The sequence below is a fragment of the Rattus norvegicus genome, chromosome 4, assembly GCF_036323735.1.
Source record: "Rattus norvegicus strain BN/NHsdMcwi chromosome 4, GRCr8, whole genome shotgun sequence".
Lineage (NCBI taxonomy): Eukaryota > Metazoa > Chordata > Mammalia > Rodentia > Muridae > Rattus > Rattus norvegicus.
Window position 1 is genome coordinate 138011617 of NC_086022.1, and position 27658 is coordinate 138039274.

The 27658-nt window shown below is 38.5% G+C and overlaps 1 protein-coding gene across 11 annotated transcripts in view; it reads left to right on the plus strand.

Moving 5' to 3' along the window:
* Positions 1-27658, plus strand: part of Chl1 (cell adhesion molecule L1-like) — a 214430-nt gene that overhangs the window by 163969 nt on the left and 22803 nt on the right. For all 11 annotated transcript variants that reach the window (XM_063286790.1, XM_039108773.2, XM_039108777.2 and 8 more), the window contains 9 exons: positions 1015-1146; positions 11025-11165; positions 12293-12404; positions 13712-13878; positions 14950-15115; positions 17752-17876; positions 21588-21689; positions 22952-23149; positions 24334-24404. In XM_063286790.1, the coding sequence (XP_063142860.1) occupies positions 1015-1146; positions 11025-11165; positions 12293-12404; positions 13712-13878; positions 14950-15115; positions 17752-17876; positions 21588-21689; positions 22952-23149; positions 24334-24404 (1214 nt within the window). The remainder of the gene's footprint in view (positions 1-1014; positions 1147-11024; positions 11166-12292; positions 12405-13711; positions 13879-14949; positions 15116-17751; positions 17877-21587; positions 21690-22951; positions 23150-24333; positions 24405-27658) is intronic.

Genomic DNA, 27658 nt, shown 5'->3' on the forward strand with positions numbered 1-27658 from the left:
TGCACATGGGTCTGGGAAATTGCTCAGTGGTTGGAGAGCACCGGCTGCTATTTCAAAGGGCCCTGCTTTAGTTCACAGCGTCTACATGGTAGCTCACAACTCTCTGTAACTCTAACCAAGGTGTCTGATGATGACTTCTGTCCTCTATGGGCACAAGGTATCCAAGAAGGTCATACATAGCTCTACATGCTGGCAAACAACAACAACAACAACAACAACAACAACAACACCAATAATAATATTCATGCACACTTCTAGTCTTACATTAACTGTTGTCATAGTGCTATCCTGATGGTGACAAGATGTGACAGCAATGTTTGCAATCCAGACATGTGTCTTGCTCTCTTCTGAGACTTCAGTTGGAATTATGCATTTGAAGTTTTATGCATGAAAAGATGAAGATCATTTATTTGTTCCTAGTTTTTCTGCTTTGTTTCCAACGATAAAAGTCAAATGTTCTTAGTTTCCCTTCCTGCCCTTTGCAAGAACATGTCTTGCAAATTATCTTTTTCAAGTTGATAAGCTATTCATATGGTATGTAAATGCTAGAGTCAATAATCAAGGAACAAGGTCTTACAAATTTTATTGTTTTTTTAAAAAACACTCTGAATCTATTTCCTGTATATCCACATTTTCAGCTCCTTTGCTGCATCTTGAGTAGAAACAGTAGCCAGCTTTAAATGAATTTACCATCTGCTTAGCCCTCCCTCATGTTTCAGTAGGAAGAATGTATACAGTTAAGGCGGTTGTATATTTTTAGTATGCAGATTTATATACATGTTCACTCTGTAATATAAGCACACACACACACACACACACACACACACACACACACACACACACACACACACACACACACATCTTGCTTTGTAGAACTTAACAGTAGGAGCTGCTATGGAATACTGTGTAGTGTCTGCCCTCTGCTGGTTTACGGTAGGAATACAGACCTACTTCAGTGTGGTGGATTGTTTGCTATGCAAACACATTCTGGAAATTTCTTTGTTTTGTCTTCAGAGCCTCCCCGCTGGAAAAAGAAGCCTCAGAGTGCCGTGTACAGCACAGGGAGCAACGGTATCTTGTTGTGTGAAGCAGAAGGAGAACCCCAGCCCACAATCAAATGGAGAGTCAATGGCTTGCCGATTGAAAGTGAGTTAACAACTTAACCAAAGATCTGAGAGTGACACGGTAGGAAATGCAGCAATTGAATGGAATAGCATATGGTCAGACAGTTTGGGGATGTATGACGTAGATGGCATGGGCTGTGCTAGCATAAAACATTGCCAGAAAATCTTCAGGTGCTTCCTTATGGGCAGTTTGATGACAAACAGCACAATGGAAAAGACATGGATAGTGTTTATGCATATACTAACTTAATTATAAATATTATGTTACATATACTTATTTATATAATTAAGTAGTGACCTAATGACTGAATTAGGAATAGGATTAATGCAAACCGGCCCTTGTTCCCACCATTGAGAAGCAATGATAGAATAACCGAGTAGATGAAAGCGTAAGTTGGAAGTTGATATTTCTTCTACCCATGCAACATTCTCAACTCATGGCTCTCCCCTGCCCAGAACATCTATTGGCCCCACTTTACTTCCGTGTTGTGGCCAGGGCACACGTGATGCCCAAAACTCTACATGACACAGCAGCTCCCAAGCTGCTCTTGACAACACTAGAACATCCCCTTGAGTCTGGTCCACATTGGTTGGCCATAGAAAAAAGGAAATGGACCAGTCTGGGACCAGTTTCCTCAGTGCACAGGTCTGCAAACCCCAGAGCTTTTCATTGGAGCCCAGAGCTGAGGCTATTCTGAAGGTATTTGTTTGGGCAGGAGGACAGAACCTATGTTGTATGTTATGTTCTACTCAAGTAACTCAACGGGAAAACATACTAAGTGCAGGTGTGGGGCTCCCATTTCTTTCTTTGTCCTGGTCCCCTACATTAGCAGTGTCTCCGTGTGGTTCACAAACCGAAGCCATCCCATCTCAAGCTGGTCACTGAATCGTCTTAGTTTCAGTTCTGCAGAATGGAAACAGTGGTAGTTGGTAGTGTTTGAAGGAGGTTAATTTGCCAGCTACCTAAGGTTATAATTTATCTGTAGAGTTCTTGGATGGTTTATGAACTCTGGAGCCGCGCTGCCTGTGTTTGCTTGCTCATCCTAACATTTGCAAGCTGTGGGACTGAGAATGCAACTGAGCCTCTTAAAACCTGTTTGTTCTATTTTTTTATAAGCAAAACAGAGATGGAAATAGCTGTGACTTGTGGGTTTGCTATGTGGCCTGAGAAAAACACCACTCAGAATATTTTGCACAGGATCTGGCATAACACAGCAATCGTGGGAGAAGGATACAGGAGGGTGAGGAGTGCAAGCCCTGATACTTGAATCACTGACCTGACTGAAGCACCTTAAGGGTGGACCAAGGAAGCCACTTTATGAACCCCACAGATTAGGGGTTCTCTCTGGCTTGATCAGAGAAGATTCAGTGAATAGTGGCTAATATAGAGCCCTATAACTGTACAAAGTGCTAAGGGTAATTGACAATGTGTCCTTAGCCCTAAATGGGACATCTGTATCCTTTGTAGAAGTTCAGGGAATATCACAGAAGAGGGAGCTGAAGCAATGTAAGAGCTGGGGGATGGGAGCAGTGCTATGAAAGGCTGTTTTCTGGACAGGAAGGAGCCATTGCACCCATAAACTCATGGCATGTATTTTAACTGAGTAAGATCTGTCAATCAAAACTTCAGCACTGATGGCTGTGGGAGATTTATAAGGCATCACCTGTAGCTGAGGAGTTATTGGTATTTGACGGATGCTAAAGGAGAGGTGACATGTTTCTCTTGGTGTACAGCAAGTGGCAGGTTGCCATGCTCCAGTGGATAACCCTTATCCAGGTAGGACAGACCTAATTGGATTCAGTGAGTTATAAAAAGGCAAGAGAATATAGTGGGGAAGGTCGTGTTGTTGAGAGATTCATAGATAGGAAGTAGGTAGGTACCAAGGAGAGTGTAAAGTTCAAGACGCAAGGTAGATTAACGGTTATAAAAGTACATGCTTTGAAAGGATGAAAAAAGTAAGGAAATTGGCTCCCATCAGCTGCCTGTGAGTGCTTTTTGAGTGGAGAGAAGAGTACATTAGATGCTTCCCCAGGTGCCTGTGTCTGTACAAATGAAAGAAAACAGAACAGATTGTCTTAAGCTCAAAGTATAGGAGGGGCCATGAGGAAGGGCATGTGTTTGCTAGTGAAATTATTCAGTAGAATGAATTTACCATCATCAGAGCATAGACAGTGATAAGTCCTGGCTATGGTCTTGAGATTTTAATGAGGACAGATGGATAATCATATAGGGTTTTGTTAGAAGAGTTTGAGTGAAATGTTATGGTTGGTTTGTTTGTAATGTCCTGGAGTTTGAACTGCTGTTCCTCCCATATGACTTGACTTTACTACTGTGCTATATCCCCAGTCCTTGTAATGTTTGTATTAAAGGAATTTTCTAGTCCTTGAATGCATCCTTTAACTCTATGACTGCAAAACGGTGACCGAAAGACGCCGAGTCCTTGGGCTAGACATGTTGTCAGAGTGGTCAGGTAGTGGATATTTCAACGTAGAACCAACAGATTTGTTGGTGGATGAGAAAGAAATAACTGTATTCACCAGAAACCTAGGAAGGACTGAAGCCAGGCAGGCTGGGAGGAACAAGCGTTGCAGTTTCTACAGCTCCTGAGCACAGTATCTTTTCTATTCCTTGCAACAGGCCCACTGTGTGATGACCGTTTGACTAATAGAAGATTTAAAATCTCACAGGAAGTATATTTTTAGAAAACCATAATCTTAGTGTATCTTGTTTCTAAATTAGATACCAGTAAATACAGAGGTTAATTATCTATGTAACCTTTTCTGAGATCACATGCAGGATTTCTGAGAGTGCCTTGGAGAAACAGATCTCTTTATTCCTCACTTCTCAGGCACAATGATGAGGCTCACTGGAATTACAGCATTTACCTGAAGACACAGCACAAGGAAATTCAGAGCTAGAATGGAACATGGTAAAAAGAGCAAATTTGAGTAGAGGTTTCTCCGACCATATTGTCTTATTTTTGTTGAACTTATGAAAGAGAAACATCTAGGAAGAATTATGGGATTATGTTAGGGCTAGTATATTTTGGTAGATAACTATTAAAAGTTACATTTTCCTGAGACTTTAGAACAGTTCCTGTTCTAAACAGTTCCTAGCTCTGGACTGGGTACTCTCTGAAGATCATTGGCAGGGATTAGACCTAGTTATTGTGAGACAGTAGAGTTGCTTTCTCTAATAACTTATTCTTATCTTGACTTGAAGCTACTCTGAAGCCAGAAGCTGCAGGTCTCTGGATCTGCTGACACTTGTTGCTAATAGCATGTGATTAGGTAAAGGATTTATTGCTAGTGCTGCCTTCTGTGACCAGATAGTCAGAAGCCTTTCACTGGCCTGTCTGGTTAACTCTTTGTGAACCAAAGAGGAAGGAAAGGTAAAGAATTAAAGATGTGTTAGACAGGCAAATATGTACAGACACATATACATTCATACATACATTTACATTTTCCTTTATATTCTCATTCACACATTTAACACACTCACATTTTTCTTGGACCCAACCACCTGTCTCATACACTCCACAAGTATTCATACATACTTGCATACCTACACATACACCTACATATATGTACAAAGAGACATATATGTTTGGGTGGAGGGATGGATGGATGGATGGATGGATGGATGGATGGATGGATGGATGAATGAATGAATGGATGGATGGTTGGGGCAAGAGATCCCCAAGCCAAACCATTCAACCAACAAATTTATTTCTTTTCTCTGGCTTTTATATAACTTCTTAGAAAAAAGTTCTTTAGAAAATTACCTCAGATTAAAATATTACAAAAAACGGTAGTCACAGAAGGATGTTGATAAGAAATTCAAAGCAGTGTTTCATTCTAATAGGTTAATTATAAGTTCAGTTTTGGATTCTTCCTTGGACATAATTGTTTTTACTTAAACACAAATTTGTTTGAAGCTTACTTCTCTTTCTAGTGTGATTATGAGAGCTCATTGTATGTCTTACTATGAAGCCTTTACTTACTATTATGAGGATTAGGCGTGCTCTGTTCTTGGTTCTAACATTATTATATCTTTCTAGCAAAACAACTAAGACTTAAAATTTTCTTCCTAAAATGATTTGGATCAAATCAGGAATTCTGTAGAATCATTAATTCACACACACTGCACTAATTAATGAAAGTCATCTTTATGTAGATCTGCAGGATATCTAGTCAATACAGTGGGCTAATGCCCAGGGAGTATTATATTTCATAGAGACAGGACAGGCACATCAGCTGGAAGAAGTAATCCTGAGATGAGGTCTCGTTGGAACCTCGCCATCTAGCTCATCTGCCCCAGACCACGCACAAACAGTGGGACACTTCCAGGAAGGTCATATGCTAGCCTTAATGACTCCTGACAAATTCTCTTTTGATAGTTTCTATCCTTTCCCAGAACAAGAGCTAAGTGTGGCCTAATAGTTTTCATGTACACAGGATGATGTGTTTTTAATTCTTCTTTTGCAATGCTATGTTGATGTGAAGCTCATCTTAGAGTCTTTGATGCAAGAAGGTATACATTGGTGATAAGATTAGCTCTGCCAGCCTTAAGTATAGGGAGAAAGGAAGAGCTCAGTGACTCAGTCCCTCGTGGTACCTTTATGATCAGTAATAAAGAAATTAGAAGCCTATCCGTCATGATAATCCTGAAGAGGTATGTCTTAGTCAGGGTTTCTATTCCTACACAAAACATAATATCCATGAAGCAAGTTGGGGAGGAAAGGGTTTATTCAGCTTACACTTCCAGATTGCTATTCATCATCAAAGGAAGTCAGGACAGGAACTCACACAGAGTAGGAACTTGGAGGCAGGAGCTGATGCAAAGGCCATGGAGGAGTGCTGCTTACTGGCTTTCTTCTTCTGCCTTGCTCAGCTTGCTTTCTTATAGAAACCAAGACTACCAGCCCAGGGATGGCACCACCCACAATGTGCGGGATCCTGCCCGTTTGATCCCTAGTTGAGAAAATGCCTTACAGCTTTGTCTCATGGAGGCATTTCCTCAATTGAGGCTCATTTCTCTATGATAATTCCAGCTTGTGTCAAGTTGACACACAAAACCAGACAGTACACGGTAGCTGATAAATTATCTCCAAGTTTTGTGTTACCTTTTGATGTTGTTATAAAAATTTACCAAAATTTGGTGGGTTGAGCCTGTACAATTTTGCTGTTATATAATTCTGCAATTTAGAAGGTCAGTGCAAGACATACTAGAAAGACAGCAAAGTATCTCTCTCCCTTTCCCTCTTCCTCTTTGCCACTCTCCTTTATTTCTATCCCTATTGCCTTTTGAGTTATTACAGGCTCCTCACGTTCTTCACCCATAGATCTCTTTCTCCATCTTTATAGATGACATTGCTATTTTCTCATCATCATACTGTTCTGCTTTTATAGCCTGATAAGAGTTCAGATCTTCATGAAACACTGTAGTTACACAGAGCCAACTTAGACAACAGAATAACTTCTCTAGCACCAAGTCCCTGGGATTACCTACATCTAGATGGTTTCTTTTGTAGGCGAGGCACACAGCCCTAATTTGTGAGTGACAGTCAGGACCTATTTTTCTACCTACTGACAGAAAACGTTGATAAATAAAACATCATGCTTTGTCCTTATTTCAAGTGTTTCCACAAAACATTTAGCCACTGTCTGGTAATGCCTGCTCTTTAGTGTTTGAAAACACACTATACATCTTCAGAGACATCACAGTGGACCAGAGAAATGCACACATTATAGTTCTAGTGAGAAGAGAAAAATAATGCATAAAATGGTCTTTCAATATGGAGTAGTTCTTTCCCCAGACAAAAACTTTAATATAGTTGTTATTTTGTATGATGGAAATCAAGGAAAAATTATTTATAGATGTGGTTTAAACTAAAATTTTTTGAATTGTTGTCCCTCCTCTCAATAATTCTAGCCCAAAATTATCTTATTTCCTACTGTCTTTCTGTTGGGGCATAGCAAATGTTTGGGATTAAGAGCCAGATGCTATAACAAAAAACCCAGGATAGCTAAAGCTATCCTCAACAATAAAAGGACTTCAGGGGGAATCACTATCCCTCAACTCAAGCAGTATTACAGAGCAATAGTGATAAAAACTGCATGGTATTGGTACAGAGACAGACAGATAGACCAATGGAATAGAATTGAAGACCCAGAAATGAACCCACACACCTATGGTCACTTGATTTTTGACAAAGGAGCCAAAACCATCCAATGGAAAAAAGATAGCATTTTCAGCAAATGGTGCTGGTTCAACTGGAGGGCAACATGTAGAAGAATGCAGATTGATCCATGCTTATCACCCTGTACAAAGCTTAAGTCCAAGTGGATCAAGGACCTCCACATCAAACCAGACACACTCAAACTAATAGAAGAAAAACTAGGGAAGCATCTGGAACACATGGGCACTGGAAAAAATTTCCTGAACAAAACACCAATGGCTTATGCTCTAAGATCAAGAATCGACAAATGGGATCTCATAAAACTGCAAAGCTTCTGTAAGGCAAAGGACACTGTGGTTAGGACAAAACGGCAACCAACAGATTGGGAAAAGATCTTTACCAATCCTACAACAGATAGAGGCCTTATATCCAAAATATACAAAGAACTCAAGAAGTTAGACCGCAGGGAAACAAATAACCCTATTAAAAAATGGGGTTCAGAGCTAAACAAAGAATTCACAGCTGAGGAATGCCGAATGGCGGAGAAACACCTAAAGAAATGTTCAACATCTTTAGTCATAAGGGAAATGCAAATCAAAACAACCCTGAGATTTCACCTCACACCAGTGAGAATGGCTAAGATCAAAAACTCAGGTGACAGCAGATGCTGGCGAGGATGTGGAGAAAGAGGAACACTCCTCCATTGTTGGTGGGGTTGCAGACTGGTAAAACCATTCTGGAAATCAGTCTGGAGGTTCCTCAGAAAATTGGACATTGAACTGCCTGAGGATCCAGCTATACCTCTCTTGGGCATATACCCAAAAGATGCCTCAACATATAAAAGAGACACGTGCTCCACTATGTTCATCGCAGCCTTATTTATAATAGCCAGAAACTGGAAAGAACCCAGATGCCCCTCAACAGAGGAATGGATACAGAAAATGTGGTACATCTACACAATGGAATATTACTCAGCTATCAAAAACAACGAGTTTATGAAATTCGTAGGCAAATGGTTGGAACTGGAAAATATCATCCTGAGTGAGCTAACCCAATCACAGAAAGACATACATGGTATGCACTCATTGATAAGTGGCTATTAGCCCAAATGCTTGAATTACCCTAGATCCCTCGAACAAACGAAACTCAAAACGGATGATCAAAATGTGAATGCTTCACTCCTTCTTTAAATGAGGAAAAAGAATACCCTTGGCAGGGAAGGGAGAGGCAAAGATTAAAACAGAGACTGAAGGAACACCCATTCAGAGCCTGCCCCACATGTGGCCCATACATATACAGCCACCCAATTAGACAAGATGGATGAAGCAAAGAAGTGCAGACCGACAGGAGCCGGATGTAGATCTCTCCTGAGAGACACAGCCAGAATACAGCAAATACAGAGGCGAATGCCAGCAGCAAACCACTGAACTGAGAATAGGTCCCCTATTGAAGGAATCAGAGAAAGAACTGGAAGAGCTTGAAGGGGCTCGAGACCCCAAAAGTACAACAATGCCAAGCAATCAGAGCTTCCAGGGACTAAGCCACTACCTAAAGACTATACATGGACTGACCCTGGACTCTGACCTCATAGGTAGCAATGAATATCCTAGTAAGAGCACCAGTGGAAGGGGAAGCCCTGGGTCCTGCTAAGACTGAACCCCCAGTGAACTAGTCTATGGGGGGAGGGCGGCAATGGGGGGAGGGTTGGGAGGGGAACACCCATGAGGAAGGGGAGGGGGGAGGGGGATGTTTGCCCGGAAACCGGGAAAGGGAATAACACTCGAAATGTATATAAGAAATACTCAAGTTAATAAAAAAAAAAAAAGAAACAAAAAAAAAACAAAAAAAAAAAAGAGCCAGATGCTGTTGGATATTCATTTTTCTTTGAAACTTATGTTTACAAAGCTTCGTAGCAGCTGATGTTACAGGTCATGAGCAGAGATAATATTATTACATGTGGTCCATATCCAATGTAATTTTTTGGTTCTTAATAAGTACACTAAAATTTTAGGTGCTCCAATTTCCAAAAGAGAGTTTCAAGATCAATAGTAGTATATTTAAAATATGATTACATTATTTCCCTCTAATTTTTGTTGACTCTTCCCCTTAATTCAACGCTACTTTAGTTATTATTGTTCTTTAACCATTAGAGTTTTACACACACACATACACACACACACACACACACACACACACACACACACACACACACTAAACATATAAGCTGTTGTGTTTTATGAAATAGAAAAGAAGCCAGGGATGTGTTTGGTGAAGGCACAGTATGGTGAAGTGGTGGTGGTATAAGAAGGAAGGATGCCTCTGTGGTCCCATGCTGAGGCGTCCCTTCCCACTGAGGCATCATATAGAATAGAGTTTATTTAGAGCATGGGGAGGGGAGTTGAGGGGGTAGTAGAACAGAGAAAGGGAGAGGAGAGGAGAGGGGAGAGAGAGAGAGAGAGAGAGAGAGAGAGAGAGAGAGAAACAGAGAAACAGAGAAACAGAGAAACAGAGAAACAGAGAAACAGAGAAACAGAGAAACAGAGAAACAGAGAAACAGAGAAACAGAGAAACAGAGAAACAGAGAAACAGAGAGAGGAGTGTCTGGTTATAAGCACCTGGAGAGAGAGGGGGAGGGAATGGGGTGAGAAGGGAGAGAGGGGGAGGAGGGTAAGAAAGCAAGAAAAGAGAATGAAGTGAAGAGAGCGCAAGCAGCCCCTTTTATAATGAGTCAGAAACATCTGGTTGTTGACAGATAACTGTGGGGTGGAGCCTAGAAGAAATAATAACATAAGGTGTTGAATCTGTTTATTCCCTGAATGAAATGTTTCTAGGATTGATCTCTAGGATTGAAAATGGAAGCAACATAAATGTACTTCAACTGATAAATAGATGATGCCAGTGTGGTACATGTATACCATACATAGAATTCATCTGCAAATAAAAATGAAACATGAAATTTGTGGGTAAATGGCATAACTAGAAAATATAATATGTATGAAGTAACCCAGACCCAGACAGACTTCGCTCATGTCTCATCTCTTGTCACTAGCTCCAAGTCTTTAAGTGTGAGTAAAAAAATCCACCAGAACAACCAGAAACCACTGAGTAAAAAGGAGATCATTATAGAAAGGAAGAAAGTAGGCTAGACTTCATTGTTAACATGTTGCACGCTTGACCATTACTCTGATAAAAAAAGAGGAGGAGGAGGAAGCGACAAAGGAAGGATTACATACTCAAAATGGCTAAATGATATTGTAAAACACACAAAATAATAGCTGAGATCTAAAAATAGTAGAAAGGTGGGAGACTGAACCAGGACAAAACATTGCCAAGAGAGAAATCAGGGCCAGTCAGGGCCTGTTGTTTGCTCTCAGTGGTTAACACCTAGATGCAGGTGATGATGTGTAAGCCAGCTCACCATAGGACTCGGGTATCATTTCCAAATTTACTATGGTCAGGGACACAGATAGGCAGTAGGAAAACATGGGCTTTCATAAAATTTATTTGAAAGTATCATTTGAAAAGATGTGGCAAATGCAAAAGGGTCTGAAAAGTCACCCAAGTAGATTTGAGCCAAATGTAAAGATGATACCGGTGAACCATTGTTCACCCTAAATTGTTCTTGAAATATAGATACTGTGTGACACATTTAATAAATGGTTCATAAACATTTTATATTCTGCTCTTTATCATACTGACATTCTCTCTTCTCTTTCAGATCATCCATTTCCTGGTGACGTTATGTTCCCCAGGGAAATCAGTTTTACAAACTTACAGCCAAATCATACTGCTGTATATCAGTGCGAAGCCTCAAATATTCATGGAACCATTTTGGCCAACGCCAATATTGATGTTGTAGGTAAGCATGCCCAAATCATGGTTTCTCTGGCTGTTTTCTGAAGGAAAAACCTCAAAATTATAGTCACAACTACCTGTTTTTTTTGGAAGGGGGGTGATCCAGTGTGGAAGTGTATATATTTGTGTTCATGTGAAGGCCAGAGGATAACTTCAAGTATTATTCTTCAGGTACTATAAGTTGTGTTTTATAAAAAGAAAAAAGGAGAGACAGGATGTATTTGATGGAGAGCAGTATGGTGGAGTGGGAGGGTTGCCTCAGCAGGCCCAGACCTGGAATATGGGGAGGGGAGTTGGGAAGGAAGACAGAAAGATAGATTGGAGAGGGGAGAGGGGAAAAAGGAGAGGCAGGTTGAGGAGAAAGAAGGGAGAGGAGAGGAAAGGGAGAGAGAGCAGAGGGCCAGGGAGGAGAGGAAAGTTAAAGGGAGGGAAGGCCAGGGGAGGGGAAGAGAGGGGAAGGGGGGAGAGGAGAGACTGATCAAGAAGAGATGAGAAAAGAGTGGGGATGGGAAGGGGAGAGAGCAAAAAGGGGTTGGGGAGAGAAGAGAAACAGAGAGAAAAGGGGCAGAGAGAGGGAGGAAGGGCCAAACAGCCCCTTTTATAGTAAGCCAGGCCTACTTGGTTGTTGCCAGGTAACTTTTGGTTGGAGCCCAGAAGGAATGCTAACACTACTTTATTTTTGAGACAGTGTTGGTCCCAGGTCTGGAACTTATCAAGTCTCCTTGGATTGTTTGCCAGTGAGTCTCAGAGATCCAGGTGTTTCTTAATCCCCCCTGGCAAGATTAGAAGCTTGATGCCATTTTCTTGTTTTTAACAGAGGTTTTGGGGAACTAGCTGATGCTTACATATCAAGTTCTTCAGTGACAGTCCAAAGTACCAACTGAATTTTGGACGCAAAAACATGGGGAAGAAAATCAAAGCATCGTTCATTTTATTTATAGACATTGGATCTCATACTGAAATTATGCTTTCAGAATGTGCTCATTTTGTTTAATATTGAAATTCAGGAAGATGTACCGCAATCTTCAGCAGCCTTCAATTCTTAGGAATATGCCGAGGACTTAGAAAATATCCTCTGTGCCTAATGCTTGCAAAAAGGTTTAAAACTTATTTTTTATTATTTTTGACTAGATGTTGTTCCACTGATACAAACTAAGAATGAAGAAAACTATGAAACTGTGGTTGGGTACAGCGCTTTCTTACACTGCGAGTACTTTGCTTCACCCAAGGCCACAGTGGTCTGGTAAGATGCTTACTGTTTTCTTAAGGGAATGGAGGCGAGGGCTTCTTGAGCCATCCTTTGGCAGCCTGACCTGCATCTGTGTTGCTCCAGAGAGTCAATGCCTCTGAGAAGTGAGGAAAGAAATTTAATTACTCATTGCTCCTGAAAACACTGGCCAGAAGTCTAAGATTTCTTTTAACATAAAGAAAATTGCAGAGCCATTTGTGTTCATAAAGAAAACAAAGAATTAAAATGATTCCCAAGATAATTTTAAGGATTGCTTTGTTTTGACTCTGATGGATCTGCCTATGGGTTGCTGTAGCCTCTGAGCTACTTATCTTAACCTACACTCAATTACAAGCATGCTTAAGACTTAAGACATTCATTTTCACCTTGAAAATGTTCTCGTTTAATCTAAACATATCACCATAAGCATCTGCTGTGTTAGTTGCTTTACTGATAAAGTTTGGTTAGTTTACTGGGAAATCAATGCTTTCTTCCTTTACAGGGCCTGGAGTAGGTGAAAAATATTGACGCCAGGCTGTAGAAATTCAGAGTTACAACTTGTCGACTAAACCATGATGTTTTCTCCATTATTATTTAATCTAAACTTTTGGTAACATTTGATTAAAATATTGTTCATCTTGATTTCTGAAGTGCTTTTAAATTTTGCATCTGAGGCAAGTCCCACACCATTCTCAGCTCGGTCCCCACTTTGTAAAAAAATTGTGCCAGCAGCCCATTTGTCCTCTGAACGCACAGGCCATCACTTACTGTGAAATGTACAGGGTTAATCAGGCTGTGACAGGAAATGCTTGGAGAATGGATGAATGTGGAGGAAAATGAGTCTGAGGTTAATAGGGTAAGTGTAATCCATGTCCACAGGAGAGGCAAGACTTTCTGCCTTATAATATTTCTCAATGACCAATGTTCCCCTAGGACAGCGGGAGGTTGGGAAGGTTCGTTATCTGTTTCAATTACTAGCTTTCCTGTTTGCTAGCCCAGAGCAATCATTAACGAAAGAGTTCGCTATAAATAAGCCAGAAAATATTTATTAAGCTCAGAGGACACATGTAAAGTGGTGCTAGGAGTTATGAGACAGACATAGGGAACAGTAAAAGGAGGGAATTGAGTTCCCTGTAGCTATAGTCGGTTGGCCAGCTCAGATATACATCCCAGACAGTTCTAAGAGAGAAATCAGTCTCTGCAGGAACACTTCAAAAGGCCTGTCCGGCACCCAAAGAACATGCAATTCTGGCTGATGACAGAGAAGAGTATCTGAGGCACACAAACATTGTGATAAATGACTCCCATCTCCATCCCCACAGGGAAGTGGCTGATGAAACACATCCCCTTGAAGGTGGTCGGTATCATACTCATGAAAACGGCACACTGGAGATCGAAAGAACTACTGAGGAAGATGCAGGCTCATACTCTTGTTGGGTAGACAACACAATGGGAAAGGCCGTCATCACGGCGAACTTGGATATTCGAAGTACTGTTATTTTTCTTTTTGCTGTCATGACTTCTCATAGGACTTCAGTTGCTTCTTGTGTCCTCAGATCACATAGTGTCATTTAAGCTGGAGCACTTGTTGAAGTTTCTTTGATCATTTCTCAAAAGCCCTCCCTTACATTTCATCTCAATGATTATTGCTAGAATGGCAGGGTGTGGTGTTGATGGATTTGGACCACCTCAGCAGGTGGTTATGCATCCTTAGTGGTAGATGATCTTAAGAAATATCTGCCTTGGTATCTTTTTTATTCTGTGTTTTATTCCAGTAGAAAACTTGAGATTTTACCAAGTATTGGTTTCTATCTGAGCATTTAACAAAATCATAGAAATTCAGTCTCAGAAGGAAAGGAGCTTGACAGAGTGGGCAGGCTGCTTGGTTCTCTTTAAACCGGAAACATCCTTATCAAACAACCTTTCCTCTTCAGTGCAGCCGCTGATAGGCCTTCACTTTTACTTTACTACTCATTGGTCTCTGAGCTTGCTTCAGCCCTAAATCATTTAGCTCCCTAATTCATTCACCAAGAAACTCCACAAGTAAATATTACATGTTTATAACACCGTCCCTTCTAAGCTCTGGAAATAGTTCTGAGTAAGAAAGCAGATGTAGGGTCCCCTTTTGCACGGCTTACTCTCCAATTCCCTATGTTTGTGTGGATAGTACGACTATGCCAGGACTTCACCATTTTAGCTCATATTTGTAAATTAATAAGAATATGAAATGGACTAATTTGCTAATTTTCTTGCTAATGGTTATATTTCTGAACACTATAAAATGAGTAATTATGTTATTTTCAAATTCTGGAAACGTTTGTTAGCTCATACTTTAGTTGTTTACATTAGCAAACAATAGCAAGAAAAATTTCTAACTTATAAATTAGTGCACATACTTAAATTTTCTCAGATTTAATGTTAAAATATAGCTGTAGGACACATCACATGTGAATGACAGCTGTGGTAAGTTGTGTTCCATACCTCTAACAACAGTGTAAGCTGTGCTCTGTAGTTCTAACTAATATCTTTCTTTTTTTTTCTTTTACGGAAAAACATACAGATGCTACGAAGCTCAGAGTTTTTCCTAAGAATCCTCGAATCCCTAAATCACATGTGCTTGAACTATACTGTGAAAGCCAGTGTGACTCACATTTGAAACACAGTTTGAAGTTGTCCTGGAGTAAAGATGGAGAAGCTTTTGAGATGAATGGCACAGAAGATGGCAGGTAAGCACACTGCTATGAAAAGACAGTGTGCATGTGTGTGTGTGTGTGTGTGTGTGCGCGTGCGTGTATGTGTGTGTGTGTGTGTGTTTAACAGCACACATTCGAAAAATAGTCCTAACATTATTCATACTGCATTAGAGTAAAAAATTCATTTACATGTTTCATTTTCCATGTCGGGGTTAAGGTCTTAAAATACTAGTTCTGGGTTTTTTTGTGGGTTTATTTTTGTTTTGTTTTGTTTTGTTTTATGTTTTTCTTCTTGGTTTGCTCCTTAACTTTTATAAAGCATGGTTTCTCTCCTCAGTGCAGGAAACAGAAGCCAGATGTGAGATGTAGGTTAACTGCATAGGTTTTGGAGTTTCCTGAGCCATTGGGACCACTGGAAGAGCAAGCTGTCAAGGGTGTTACTAACTGTTGTTTGGGGGTCTTACTCGTGGACATTAGTCTGTGATCCAAGTATCCGAAAATACTGTGTACCCCTCAGAAAACCTGCTCTTATGATGCTATAGGAGAGACCAATTTTTGGGACCCTATTGTCTATCAGAACCACACTTCTTCCTAAAAGTCAATGGCCACTCTGTTGTTCTACCTCTCATTCTCACACAAATCCTTCTCACCCATAAACCCCCAGTTATAACTGGCAGTCATTGTGTTGTAAAGTATTGCCAACATTAGGCGGCCTTGTCTATAGGTAGAACTTGCTGAATCCTATGCAGATACTAAATTCTGTGTAGTAAATTATGTTCTATAATGTTACATGCTTTTATTTATGGTATAAGTTGAATTTCCATTACTTTTAATACTAAATCCAGTGTGAATGTTCATAAAATAGTCATTATACAGTATGACTTAGATAATAATGACAAGAAAAAGTGTACAGTTCTGTACAGATGCAGGTTTAAAAAATTCTGTTCAACCATAATCGAATAATTGAATGTATGAATGTAAAATTCATGAATACAAAGTCTGAGGATACATTTCTGAGTATTCTGAACAGGAGTAATACATGAAATAGAAGAAAGTTTGAATGAGGGTTGAGAATCACTGGAGGTTAAATGCATCAAAGCGAGAAAAGGTCAATAGAATCCAATAGAATCAAAAGAGTCAGAAATCCTGTTTCTTCTTTTAAATCACATGAAGGCCAGTTCTGCTTCTTCTTGTATTGTCTTTGAGGCAGAGATAAGAAATTATCATTTTGAAATCAAATCTCATCTGAAGTTACACAGTAACTCTGAAGGTCTAGAAATAGGACAAGCCCTCCTTAGATGAGAGGACAGCAGAGTCTTGGTTAAAAGGATGAACTCCAACTTAGTGCTACTCAAATCCCAAGACTGGTACTTAATGGACTGGTACCCTTGACTGTCTGCTTGATGCCTTTCAACCATCACTGGTTATAATGTGACTTGATGAGAAGGAGTCAAAGTTGGAGGCTAAGATTATTGTGAATTAAGATCTGATGGCCTTAAAAAATATAGGAAACAAATCAATGTTCACCATTATTTTCGGACCATTCATTCATCGTTTCTTGGGTCGATTCCTTTCATGACTGTTACTATGTTGGTCATGTACGTGCACATATGCCATCTCTCAATGTAAAGGCATTAGTCTCAGCTGTGGCCCCTAAGTTACTATAGTGTAAAACTTTCCTGTCAACAGCTAGCAGTACTGGCTGGCAACCTTACATTATATAAATGTAGAATGAGGAGGAATTACCTCTCCTTCTTGTCAAAGGGCAGTCACATATGATTGAGCCTTGTCTTCTATTCATCAAATTTTTTTCAGTTTTTAATTTAGCATTAAATTTTTCATTTAAGTAGGACGGTTACCCTTTCCACAAAGAAAGCATTATGCATAGTATTTTTCAACTGAATAGCTATTACTGTGAATGTATTTTAAATTTAATGGAACTTAATGTAAAAATCGTGGATTCATGTTGATAATATCCATATAAGTTTAAAGATAAAACTGATAAAGGATTTGTTTGGTGTAGCAAACTATTGCAAACTGGCAGAATATATAGAACCCGGTTATAAAGTTAATTGAAGTAATCTGAAGAATGAAGGGCAGGACTGCCACCTAGTGTTCAAATACATTAAATGCTTAATTATTATGTATCTTGGAAGCTAACTCTTAGATGAAAGGGAAATATCAAAAAGGATATTGTCGGATTCCATTATAAAATGCTGGTTCTGTGGAAATGTGTAGGGTTCTAGAATCTTCTTGTCTCATAAGCACTCTCCTTGATTCTGTGTAAGGTTCCCTGATTACATCGTAAGAATTCTGTAAGCGCATCCTAACTCCATTATCGGCGTGTGCTTCTCAGCTATGGCAGCGAGCCCAGAGTTCCTGCGCAGCCCACGGGTCACAGATGGTTGGATTTTGTAATTTTGGAAATTGTGATCCTATTTAATACTGTGTAGTCATGTGTGAACACTGTAAGACTTTATTCTCGGTCTTCATCAGTATCCTTCTCCAGTAACATCTGCAGGGTACGAAATGGTCTCATCGCTCTCTTGAATCCTTTTCTGTGAAGGAGATCGCATCGTGTGTTGTTAATGGACTGCATTTCTGTCGTTGCAGCTGTTTTTACCCTTATCATGTACTTTGTGTTTGCCTCCCCCTCTCCTCCCTAACAGGATCGTGATTGACGGGGCTAATCTGACCATATCTAACATCTCAGGAGAAGATCAGGGTATTTACTCCTGTTCTGCTCAAACTGCTCTTGATAGTACTTCGGGAAAAACTCAAGTAACCGTCCTTGGTAAGTGAAAACAAGTGAAGGAGATCTCTGCCCATGCTTCCGGGTAGGCTTAATGCCCCCTGTTTCTAGGTATTAAAGTCAACGATTCATGAAGCCTCTGCTCATACAGAGAATTTTCATTTTTTTTATTGCCGTCGTTGTTTAAAGTACAACATCACTTTCAAATTATTTCTACTCTTCTCATATAAAAGAAATTAATTAATTCATAGTATCTTTTCCCATCATGGGAAGTTTGCCGATAGCAGCAGGAGAAAATGGATGCTGACAGTGGAAAGACAACTAAAGGTCTCAATCCACCTGTTCCTACTGTTCAGAGAATAAAGGTGGGCTCTGTGGAAGACTGGGGAATGGGGATGTTCAGTGGTGGGTTCTTGATGCTTATGTTCAATACCAGAAACTCGTCTGAGCTCCTAAGGCCCCGTGAAGTTGAGTGCGGACATCGGATGTTCTTTATAGGAATATATTTGAAGTTTATAAAGCTCTAATTAGAAAATAGTGTCCACACTTTACCAGGGCCATCAGTGCAGTTAGCCCTGAAATCACTTGCATATATAGCACTCAAACCATCTGCTGTCTGTTTTCCAATGGTCGTTCTCCAATGAATCACCACCAGCTCTTAGACCTGCAAGCCTGCCCTGAGAGGAAAGCGCCAGCAAGCCATTTAAGTTGTAGCTTTCACTCTACAGACGTAGCATCCTGATAACTGTGGAGTGTGTTCATGGCCATTCTTGCACAGTACGTAGGCTTGCTGAATCACACTGCCCAAGTCATAGTTCCTCCAGAAAGCCTTTACCTACACAATTCCTTCTGAAGGGGTTCTCGTACCACTAGTATTCCAAGTCAACTTCAAAAACCAGGTTCTGGACACTCTTCTCACATGTATTTGAGGAGTTCCTCTTCATACCCATTGACATTTCCTAACGTAATGAGCTAAATATTACCTGAGGTGTCACCACTACAGATATCTTAACAGTTTCCATCTATGGAGAGTGAGGAAGCTGGTGCTGGAGTCCTTATGAAACCAAAGCTACTAAGTTGAGTCCAACAAAGTGCAGCTTTCATAGTAGAAGGTATATATTTGGCTCAGTGGCTAAGACGTTTAGTTCTAGGTAAGCGAGCCTCTTTAGGATTCCGAAAGTGGAAACATTTAATCCTCTAGTAACTACTCCAGCAGCATTTGCCAGATACAGAAGCAGAACACGTGGTAAGAGAGCAGGCACCATGGATGTAAAGCATCCAGACACATGAGGTTCACCTCTCAGTCAGTGTTTTGAGTGAAGGCACCAATATAAGATTGGCTTTCTGCTGGTTGGTACCCACCTCTGTGTTTCCTTGCAAATTTTAAAATTCACCCTTATGGATTGTCCTTCATTTTCTAGTACCATCAAATTTCGATCACTTAAAAAGTGGCTATGATGCCATTTTACATACATATTAACCTGCAAAAATTTTAATAATATTTAAAAATTGTAGGTCATTGGTTTTAAATTATACATTTTTAATGTTAATATCTAATTAAGACATCAATGATTGGCCATAAAAATGATTTTGGACAAAGACATAGTTTCTAAAATATTTCATCCTAGATAAGTGTTTAAAGAACCTAGACACAAATTTGGAAGTTATTTAGAGAAGACTTAGCATAAAAATACTTTGAGAATCAGTTCATAAAAGTCTCTCTCTTTTCTTCTGGATCTTTGAGTGATGTTCCAAGGAATCAAATTTCCATCTCAAATGAAGCATAGTGACTGGGATGGCATGGACAACCTCAGGACATGCTAGAGACTTAGTAAAACCCCAAGGGAATGTCAACTTTCTGAGCTTGCAAATGGAGAGCCGTACTAAACGAACGCCTTCTGTGAACTGGGGAGATTGGAATAGGCTTGTGCACACCTGGAAAGCCATCTGATCAGCCCTGTTGAAAAACTTTATTTATGTCCCTGATCTTTGAGTACATACATGTGCCAAAAGTAGGAATGTAGGATTCTAAACTTTAAGTTTTTGTCTATATAAACCTACAAGAATTTGGGAAACGGTAAAGCCCACCATGGATAACAACTAATAATATATGGTCTCCTTTAAGCTATAATAAATATCCTTGAATACTTAAGAATATTAGTGCAAATTTAGAAGGTAATGTTTATTTGAAATAAGATCATTTTGCCATGGATACACACACACACACACACACACACACATATCTCCAAGTCAACTTCAAAAATAGGCTCTGAACACACACACACACACACACACATATACATATATGTATGTATATACATATATATTTACATATCTTTAAACTCTATTTCCATATCTATATCTGTAGACTGGAGAATTGCAGAACAGCCACATAAATCTCAATGTCCCTGTCTTGTTTACATATAACATAATATAAATTTTTATTGATTTCATAGGATAATAATTGGCATGATTGAAGCAGCTACACTTTTAACTTTCTCATTTAGTCATAAAACACTTAGGTGCAAGGCACGAAGGACAATACAAAGGTTAATAAGACATCCCTTCTCTTAAAAATCCTTTAGTCCTAAAGAAAAGAATAACCTAGCAGATAGATAGGGATGATCTGGGGGAAATTAGAGATTCACTTGAGACCCATCATATATCCTAAATTTGATCGTGCATAATTGTCACATTGCCAATAATTTCGCAAGTGCACATTCTGGGCATCCCCACTTTAGTAAACCATAAATAAAGAGAACAGGTGGCATTTATTTTTAAATGTTGTTCTTTAGACGATCCTAATGCCCTGTCAGCCAAACATGGGCTTTTGAGAGCTGCTGTGGTCAATAGGTTATAGGTATGGAGAAGACTGCATTTCAAAAGGAAGCTCAACCAAAGATGATACATGGACAGGTCCGAGGCCCCTGACACATATGTAGCAGAGGGTTGCAATGTCCGACCTTAGTAGGAAAGGATGTGCCTAATCCTGGAGAGATTGATGCACCAGGGTCAGTGGATACCGCTGGTAGGGGGACACCCTCTCAAAGGTGTAGGGGAGGGGGAGAAACTCTTTGAGGAAGGGCCAGGAAGTGGGGCAACATTTGGGATAGAAATAAATGAATAAACAAACAAACAAACAAACTAGAAGCTCTAGGGTTGCTGAAATGTGTGTGTCTCAGAGTGATCTCCGAAAGGAAGGGAACCTGCAAATGTCTCTGAACTTGGAAATCAGCAATCTCCAGTTTCTTTACTGCTTTTTTGTTTTCACCCCAAGTATTAAGATCATGTTCATTATAAAGAAACCCAGTGGCAGCAGGTCATGCACAGTTGGGCTTAGACAAATTCTCAGGTAGTTTCTTGATAGATTTTTTTACTGTTATTTTCATGAGTAACTGACAAAAAGTCAAATATCTCAAAGGCTCAGCTTCTCTTTGAACCACTACCCAAGAGAGGCAAATGCTCTCACCAAATAATAACAGGGATAAAAGTTCTCTGTGAACTTTAAAGAAGCATGAACGTATAAAAGGACATGATTACCATCATCCCGGTGCATACTCAGACCCAAGGGTTTATAGGCACACTGGAAGCTCTGAGTATTAAGTCATCTCAGGAAGCTGAACTTGACTGTTGACAAGTGAGCTGTAAACCCCTGGAAAAACATGGTGGCTGTCACATGGAACTGTCTCTGCTCCGACATCCTCATTGCTCCTGTAAGCTTTTGTTGTCATGCTATCTTTTATCACTGATTAGGTGTTCCAGATCCTCCCAGAAACCTTCTCCTGTCAGAAAGACAAAACAGGAGTGTCCGGCTGTCCTGGGAAGCAGGAGATGACCACAACAGCAAAATCAGCGGTAGGAGGCTTTGAGTTGAACTTTATCTTTCCCTAGGAAAGTCAAATTAAAACATGGTGATTTTGATTACATAATAAATGGTAGATTACGTAATAAATGAGATTTATATAGTATCATTATTTTATGTATGTGTGTTTATCTGCTTGTATATCTGTACAATCCTTAAGTGCAGTATCTGTAGAGGTAAGAAGAGGACATTGTATGTCCTGAGACTAGAGTTACAGGTGGTTGTGGGTTGCTGTGTGTGTGATGGAAATTGAACCTGGCTCTTCCAGAAGAACAGCAAGTGCTGTTAACTATTGAGCGAGCCCCAAATTAAATACTTCTGAAAATACTCTTATAAACTGCATTTAATTGGTTACATAGTTCTAACTCTTTGTACTAATATGTACTGTACCTTGTTCATACTTCCCCTCATGCTCCCCTACCCTCCCTCCTACTACCCTTTTCCTACTAGTATATCTGTCCAGTCCAGCTTGAGAGCTTTAACTCAACTTTCATGTCTTATGTATGTGCATGATTACATGTCTGTTTAAAATCTAAAAATCACCACTGAAAATAACTTTGTCTTCCTGAGATTGGCTTAATTAACTTAAGAGGCTTTTCTCCAGTTTAACTCATTTTCCTGGAAATGTCATTACTCTTTTCTTCAACGTTGTTGTATGTTTTGGGGTATGCAAGGTCCTATGTATACAGATGTGAGTGTGTGTATGTGAACATAAACATGTGTATGTCTGTATCTCTCTCTCTGTCTCTCTGTCTGTCTGTCTCTCTCTCTGTCTCTCTGTCTCTGTCTCTTTCTCTCTCTGTGTGTGTGTGTGTGTGTGTATGTGTGTGTGTGTGTGTGTGTGCATGTCTGTGCGTGTCTGTGTGTGGATGTACATGCAGGTATATTTATGTCAGCAATTATTCTTGGGTATCATTTCTTAAGCACTGGCTATCTTCTGTTTAATTGTTTATTTTTGAGACAGGATATCTCATAGCCTGTGAATTGTCAAGTAGACTAGGCTAGCTGTCTAGGAACCTTAGAAATTCTCTTATTTTCACCTTTCTTGTGCTAGGATACAAATGAGTACTACCAACTTTTTCATATAGGTTCTGGAAAATGAACCCAAGATTCAAGCTTTCAAGAAAAACACTTTACTCTTCTGTCAGCTCCATTTTTCTTCCTTTTTACAAAAGTTTTTAATATTGTAATTAAGTCTTAATAAACCTTCAACAGACTCAATATGTCTAATAGCTTGTTCATGGTCTTGCCTCAGAGTACATTGTAGAATTTGAAGGGAACAGAGAGGAACCTGGAAAGTGGGAGGAACTAACTAGAGTCCGAGGAGAAGAAACAGATGTTGTGCTACCTTTGGCTCCGTATGTGAGATATCAGTTTAGGGTCACAGCTGTAAACGAAGTCGGAAAAAGTCACTCCAGCCAACCATCAGACCATCATGAAACTCCACCAGCAGGTATGGAAGGCCTACCATCAGGTTGCTAACATAATATTTCATGTTGGCCAAATCATTGTTTTTGAATGCATTAAAAAAAAGATCAAGCATGTAATGTAAGATTTTAGATTACTGAATATAATTTGAAAAGCTTTGCAAGTTAGCAGTGTACAACATTAGAAGTGTATTCATTTTAGAGTTGTAAATTTATTTGATAGTGAGGAGATTGGAATCGGTACATGGTATGTGAGAAAATACTACACTTAAGAAATTTTCAACAGCTAAATATCAATATCATGTTGGAAGCAGTTTTATCATGGAAATTCTAAATGGAAGCTCAGTAGGTAGAGAAAACCATGGACTCAATTCCCAAAGAAACACCATTGGCTAATACAAAAATCATCTAAAAATGTAAAACTATGTACTAGTGTTACTTCCTTAGGAATTTAAAATGTATGTATTTCCATATATATCTAAATTATCAGATCAACTTTATGAATTGCCAACAGAGAGAGTGTAGCGACAATATATATGATGGAATTAACATTGGGCAGTATTGTGGTCATGAAATGGTATTTGCTTTTTCCTGAGTAAAATAAGCATGCTAGGTATAATCAACATTTTTTGACTAAGGAAGAAGCAAGATGAAGTACAACTTGAATCTGGGGCTTGTATGTTTTTACCTTATACTGGATTCAGTGTTAAAATCCTTGTTAGGATGTTTCCAATAAAATGCATCTACATGAATGCATTTTATACACATATTACATGTTACTTCAATTTAATATCTATAAAAGTGGTTTGTTGATATCGATAACATAAATTTCCAATTCATGCTTCTATGGGCATGTATTCACAGCATATATTTTCTCACTAATTGTGACAGTAAAGTACAGTTTGGAAATTTAAAAAAATATGTTTCTTTATATAAGCTTCAAATTTTAACTCGCAGACTTAAATTTAAATATCTGTAGCAAATCATATACTTTCCACTATACAGTCAGTATAGAACTCTAAGAACCCTACCTTTCTCCTCCTAATTAAATTTATTCTGCAAAGCTATCTTAAATCTTAGAAACTATTGAATTTAATAAGTATTGTAAAATATTTATTTATTTGGCTTTTGAGGTGTTGGGTGTTATGATATTTAACCAACTGGTTACTATGAAGTAAAAACAAATAATTTAATGCTTGTCACTTCTCAGCTCCAGACAAGAATCCACATAACATCAGAGTTCAAGCATCTCAACCCAAGGAAATGATTATAAAATGGGAGGTGTGTATTAATTTGTTAATCTGTTTCTCTCTGCTGTTTATTTATTCATTTTAAGTTGGCTTGCTAACTCTAAAGGCACAACAGCATTTTTTAAGAATAACTAAATAAGGTCAGGGAATCAAGCTAAGTTCTTGGGTTATTGTCAGTGTTTTAGGACCACAGTGATTGGATTTGCTGTAAATAGTATTAGAAATCTAGCTCACTGGTAGAGTGCCTGCCTCAAATGAACAAGAGCTTGTTCTGAACCCCAAGAACAAAACAACAAACAAAAGGAATGTGTTTGAAATGGGGTCTAACTCTGTAAATTGATTGTGACACATTGATCTAGATAGAATCTGTTATGAGAAATTGTAAATTTTCTAGTATTTCTCCTGAACTATTTTAGATATCATCACAATTAAAATGTAGTAAAAAAAACTTACATCATATGGTCACCATGTATAGAAGATGATGATAGGAGACATAGTCTTATAGACATTCACTTCTGATTCTTATGACAACTTCAGCTTCAGACTTAGACACTGAGACTCTTTCCTTCTTCACACTATAGAATGTATCACTAGCAAATGTCACTAAATCAAGCCACTCTTTGCATCTGGAGAAACAGTTTATATCTGCTGGGATAACTTCCATTATCCGATCATTTTATTATGTAATTATCAAGTTTTGTCTGGAACCAAGACTTACGTTTGAAATGTACCCCACTGTTACCTGCTCTCTCTATTTTGGGTAGCTGTAAATATTTTAAATTTTCTCCTTCTGTTGAAAGGAAAGAGAAATATCTTTGAGAGACACACCTGTAGACGGGTATGTGGATAGATGTAATGATGCAGCTAGGATTATTCTTCCTTAGTAAATTGATGATAGCAGGTTCCTCAGTGAGAACCATGACCTCTCTGGCCCCAAATGATTGATTAGGTTTTTGGTATCAGTTATGATTTCTTCTCTGCTAAATAGACTCTAGGTCCCATCTGTAGACAGATAACTACAGGCAACTCAGGAATGCTGAAAGTGAAAGAAAAGAGGTTTCCCCATGATGAAAAGCCCTAAGTGTTGTATTTACATATTTAGGTATGTGTGTGTGTGTGTGTTTGTGTGTGTTTGTGTGTGTGTGTGTGTGTGTGTGTGTGTGTGTGTGTGTGTGTAACAATAGCAAGTAAAGAAAAAAAGCTTCAATGTTGAGAGGAAGCAAGGCAGGATTCCATGAGAGAGATGAGAGAGAAGAAAAGGGAAGTGATATCAGTCTGTTTTACTTAAAATTTTATAATAATAAAAATAAATAACAATTTAGATCTTGTAAAATGCTTTTTAAAAATACTTCTTCGTTGATAGTTTCTGCCCCTTGTTCCTAAGCATATTTAAATGAGTTTAAAAATTGATTTCAATAACATAACGAACTTCGAAGAAAATACATGACTAACACCTAAAGAACAAACAAATGAATAAATTCACCCAGACATCTAGGTAAAGTAGGGAATTAAAAAGTGCTTTAATTACCATTCTAAATGGGCATAGCTGAGGTATTCAATTCGCAAGTGCTAGAGGTTTAACAATATTTACTGCAAGTTTCAAAAGAAAAGAGTCAGTCCATATTTAAAATGAAACTAAGGAGAATTAAGTGGAAAATTAAGGAAACAGCAAAGTAACCATATTTAGAAAATGTACTATGATTTTTATAAATTGGTAAAAGGTTGAATTTTAATTATTCTCACCACTCAAAAATACATATGTATGACACAGTGCAAACTTACATGATTTTTATATGTTTTATATTCTACGATGTAAACATATTCAAAACAACACAGGACTACAATGAGTACTATAACTTCTATCATTAAAATTAGTAAGTTTAAATAGTTTTTTAAAAGATAACTATGGCAAAGTGTCTGTTTCTTTGATGCCTACACTGATATGTATAAACTTGCTTCACATGTGGCTCCCTCTGTTACATGCATAGATATTTTTGCAGAATATTATATATAAGAAGTGTTGGTAACACCAGCGTAAGTTTCTCAGGCCTGTCAAGGAACATCTGTAGATTCCTAGATCCCTAACTCAATAAGGTCTTTCTGGAAGCCTTTTTCTTGTGGACAGTGCTATAAGAGAAAGGGAAAGGCCATGGCCTCTTCACCTGGTTCATATTTGCTCTTTTGAGACTGTGGTTTTGTTATGTTATTTATGAGAATTATTGAAGTCTTGATGACTAGCAACATACAAAATTCCTAGAGGAGCCCAGGAAACAAAACATTGACAAAATAGCTAAGTGATTTTTTTTTAACACTGGCACAGTGTATATTAAATGTGTAAGAGAACATTACGTTTACTTTTTTCCTTGGAGCAATATATGAGCAAATTGAATAATATTATTTTTACATATTTATTGTTATTAATTGAATAATATTATTTTTACATATTTATTGTTATTAAGGATTGAAAAAGTATAATTCTTTTTGTGGTTTGTAGCTAACTCCTTGTATTAATGACTGGAGAGTTGACTTGTTAGATAAGGGTACACAATGTTTTATAGAATATTAAGGTATTCCCAGCAACTGTGATGCATGCTTCATTATCTTCTGCAACCTCAGCTCCAGGAGACCCAATGATTTCTTTGAAGTCCATGGGCACCTGTATTCATACATACTTACACACAAACATACCACATGCATGTAATTAAAGATAAAAATGAATATTTAAATAATGCTCATATCTTGATAGACTTGAAAATGTTTAGGACTCTAGTTATTATAAGGATATAGACCAATACCTATGTGATACTGAAATATTTTGACTAATTCTTTGTAGCACATGCAAATATAAAAAGTAGCTCTGGCAATTATGAGTCATTTTTGTCTTGATGAACAATTTTAGTTAATGTAAGTAGTTGCTTTGGAATAAATATAAATCTAAAATGATTTGTTGATGAAGCATGCTGCTTTCAATGAGATCCAAGCAATGCTTCTAATAAGTATTTTAGCCAGTTGTACCAAATGAAGAAGCATAGTAAATGCTACAAGAGCATTTTATATGATATTTAATCACCCACGTACACAAACAAAATTACTCTCCATATAAATCTACTTCTAAGCCTAGGATCAAAAATGTATTATAAGTGATTTTTTACATAACTGAATCATTTAAATGAAGTACTCATATGTGAAATTAAATTGGTACTTTAAACCACATTATTTTTCTTTCAAGTTTCCCTTAATTAAAAACTAAAATGGAAATAACTAATTTCTAATTTAAAAAACCAG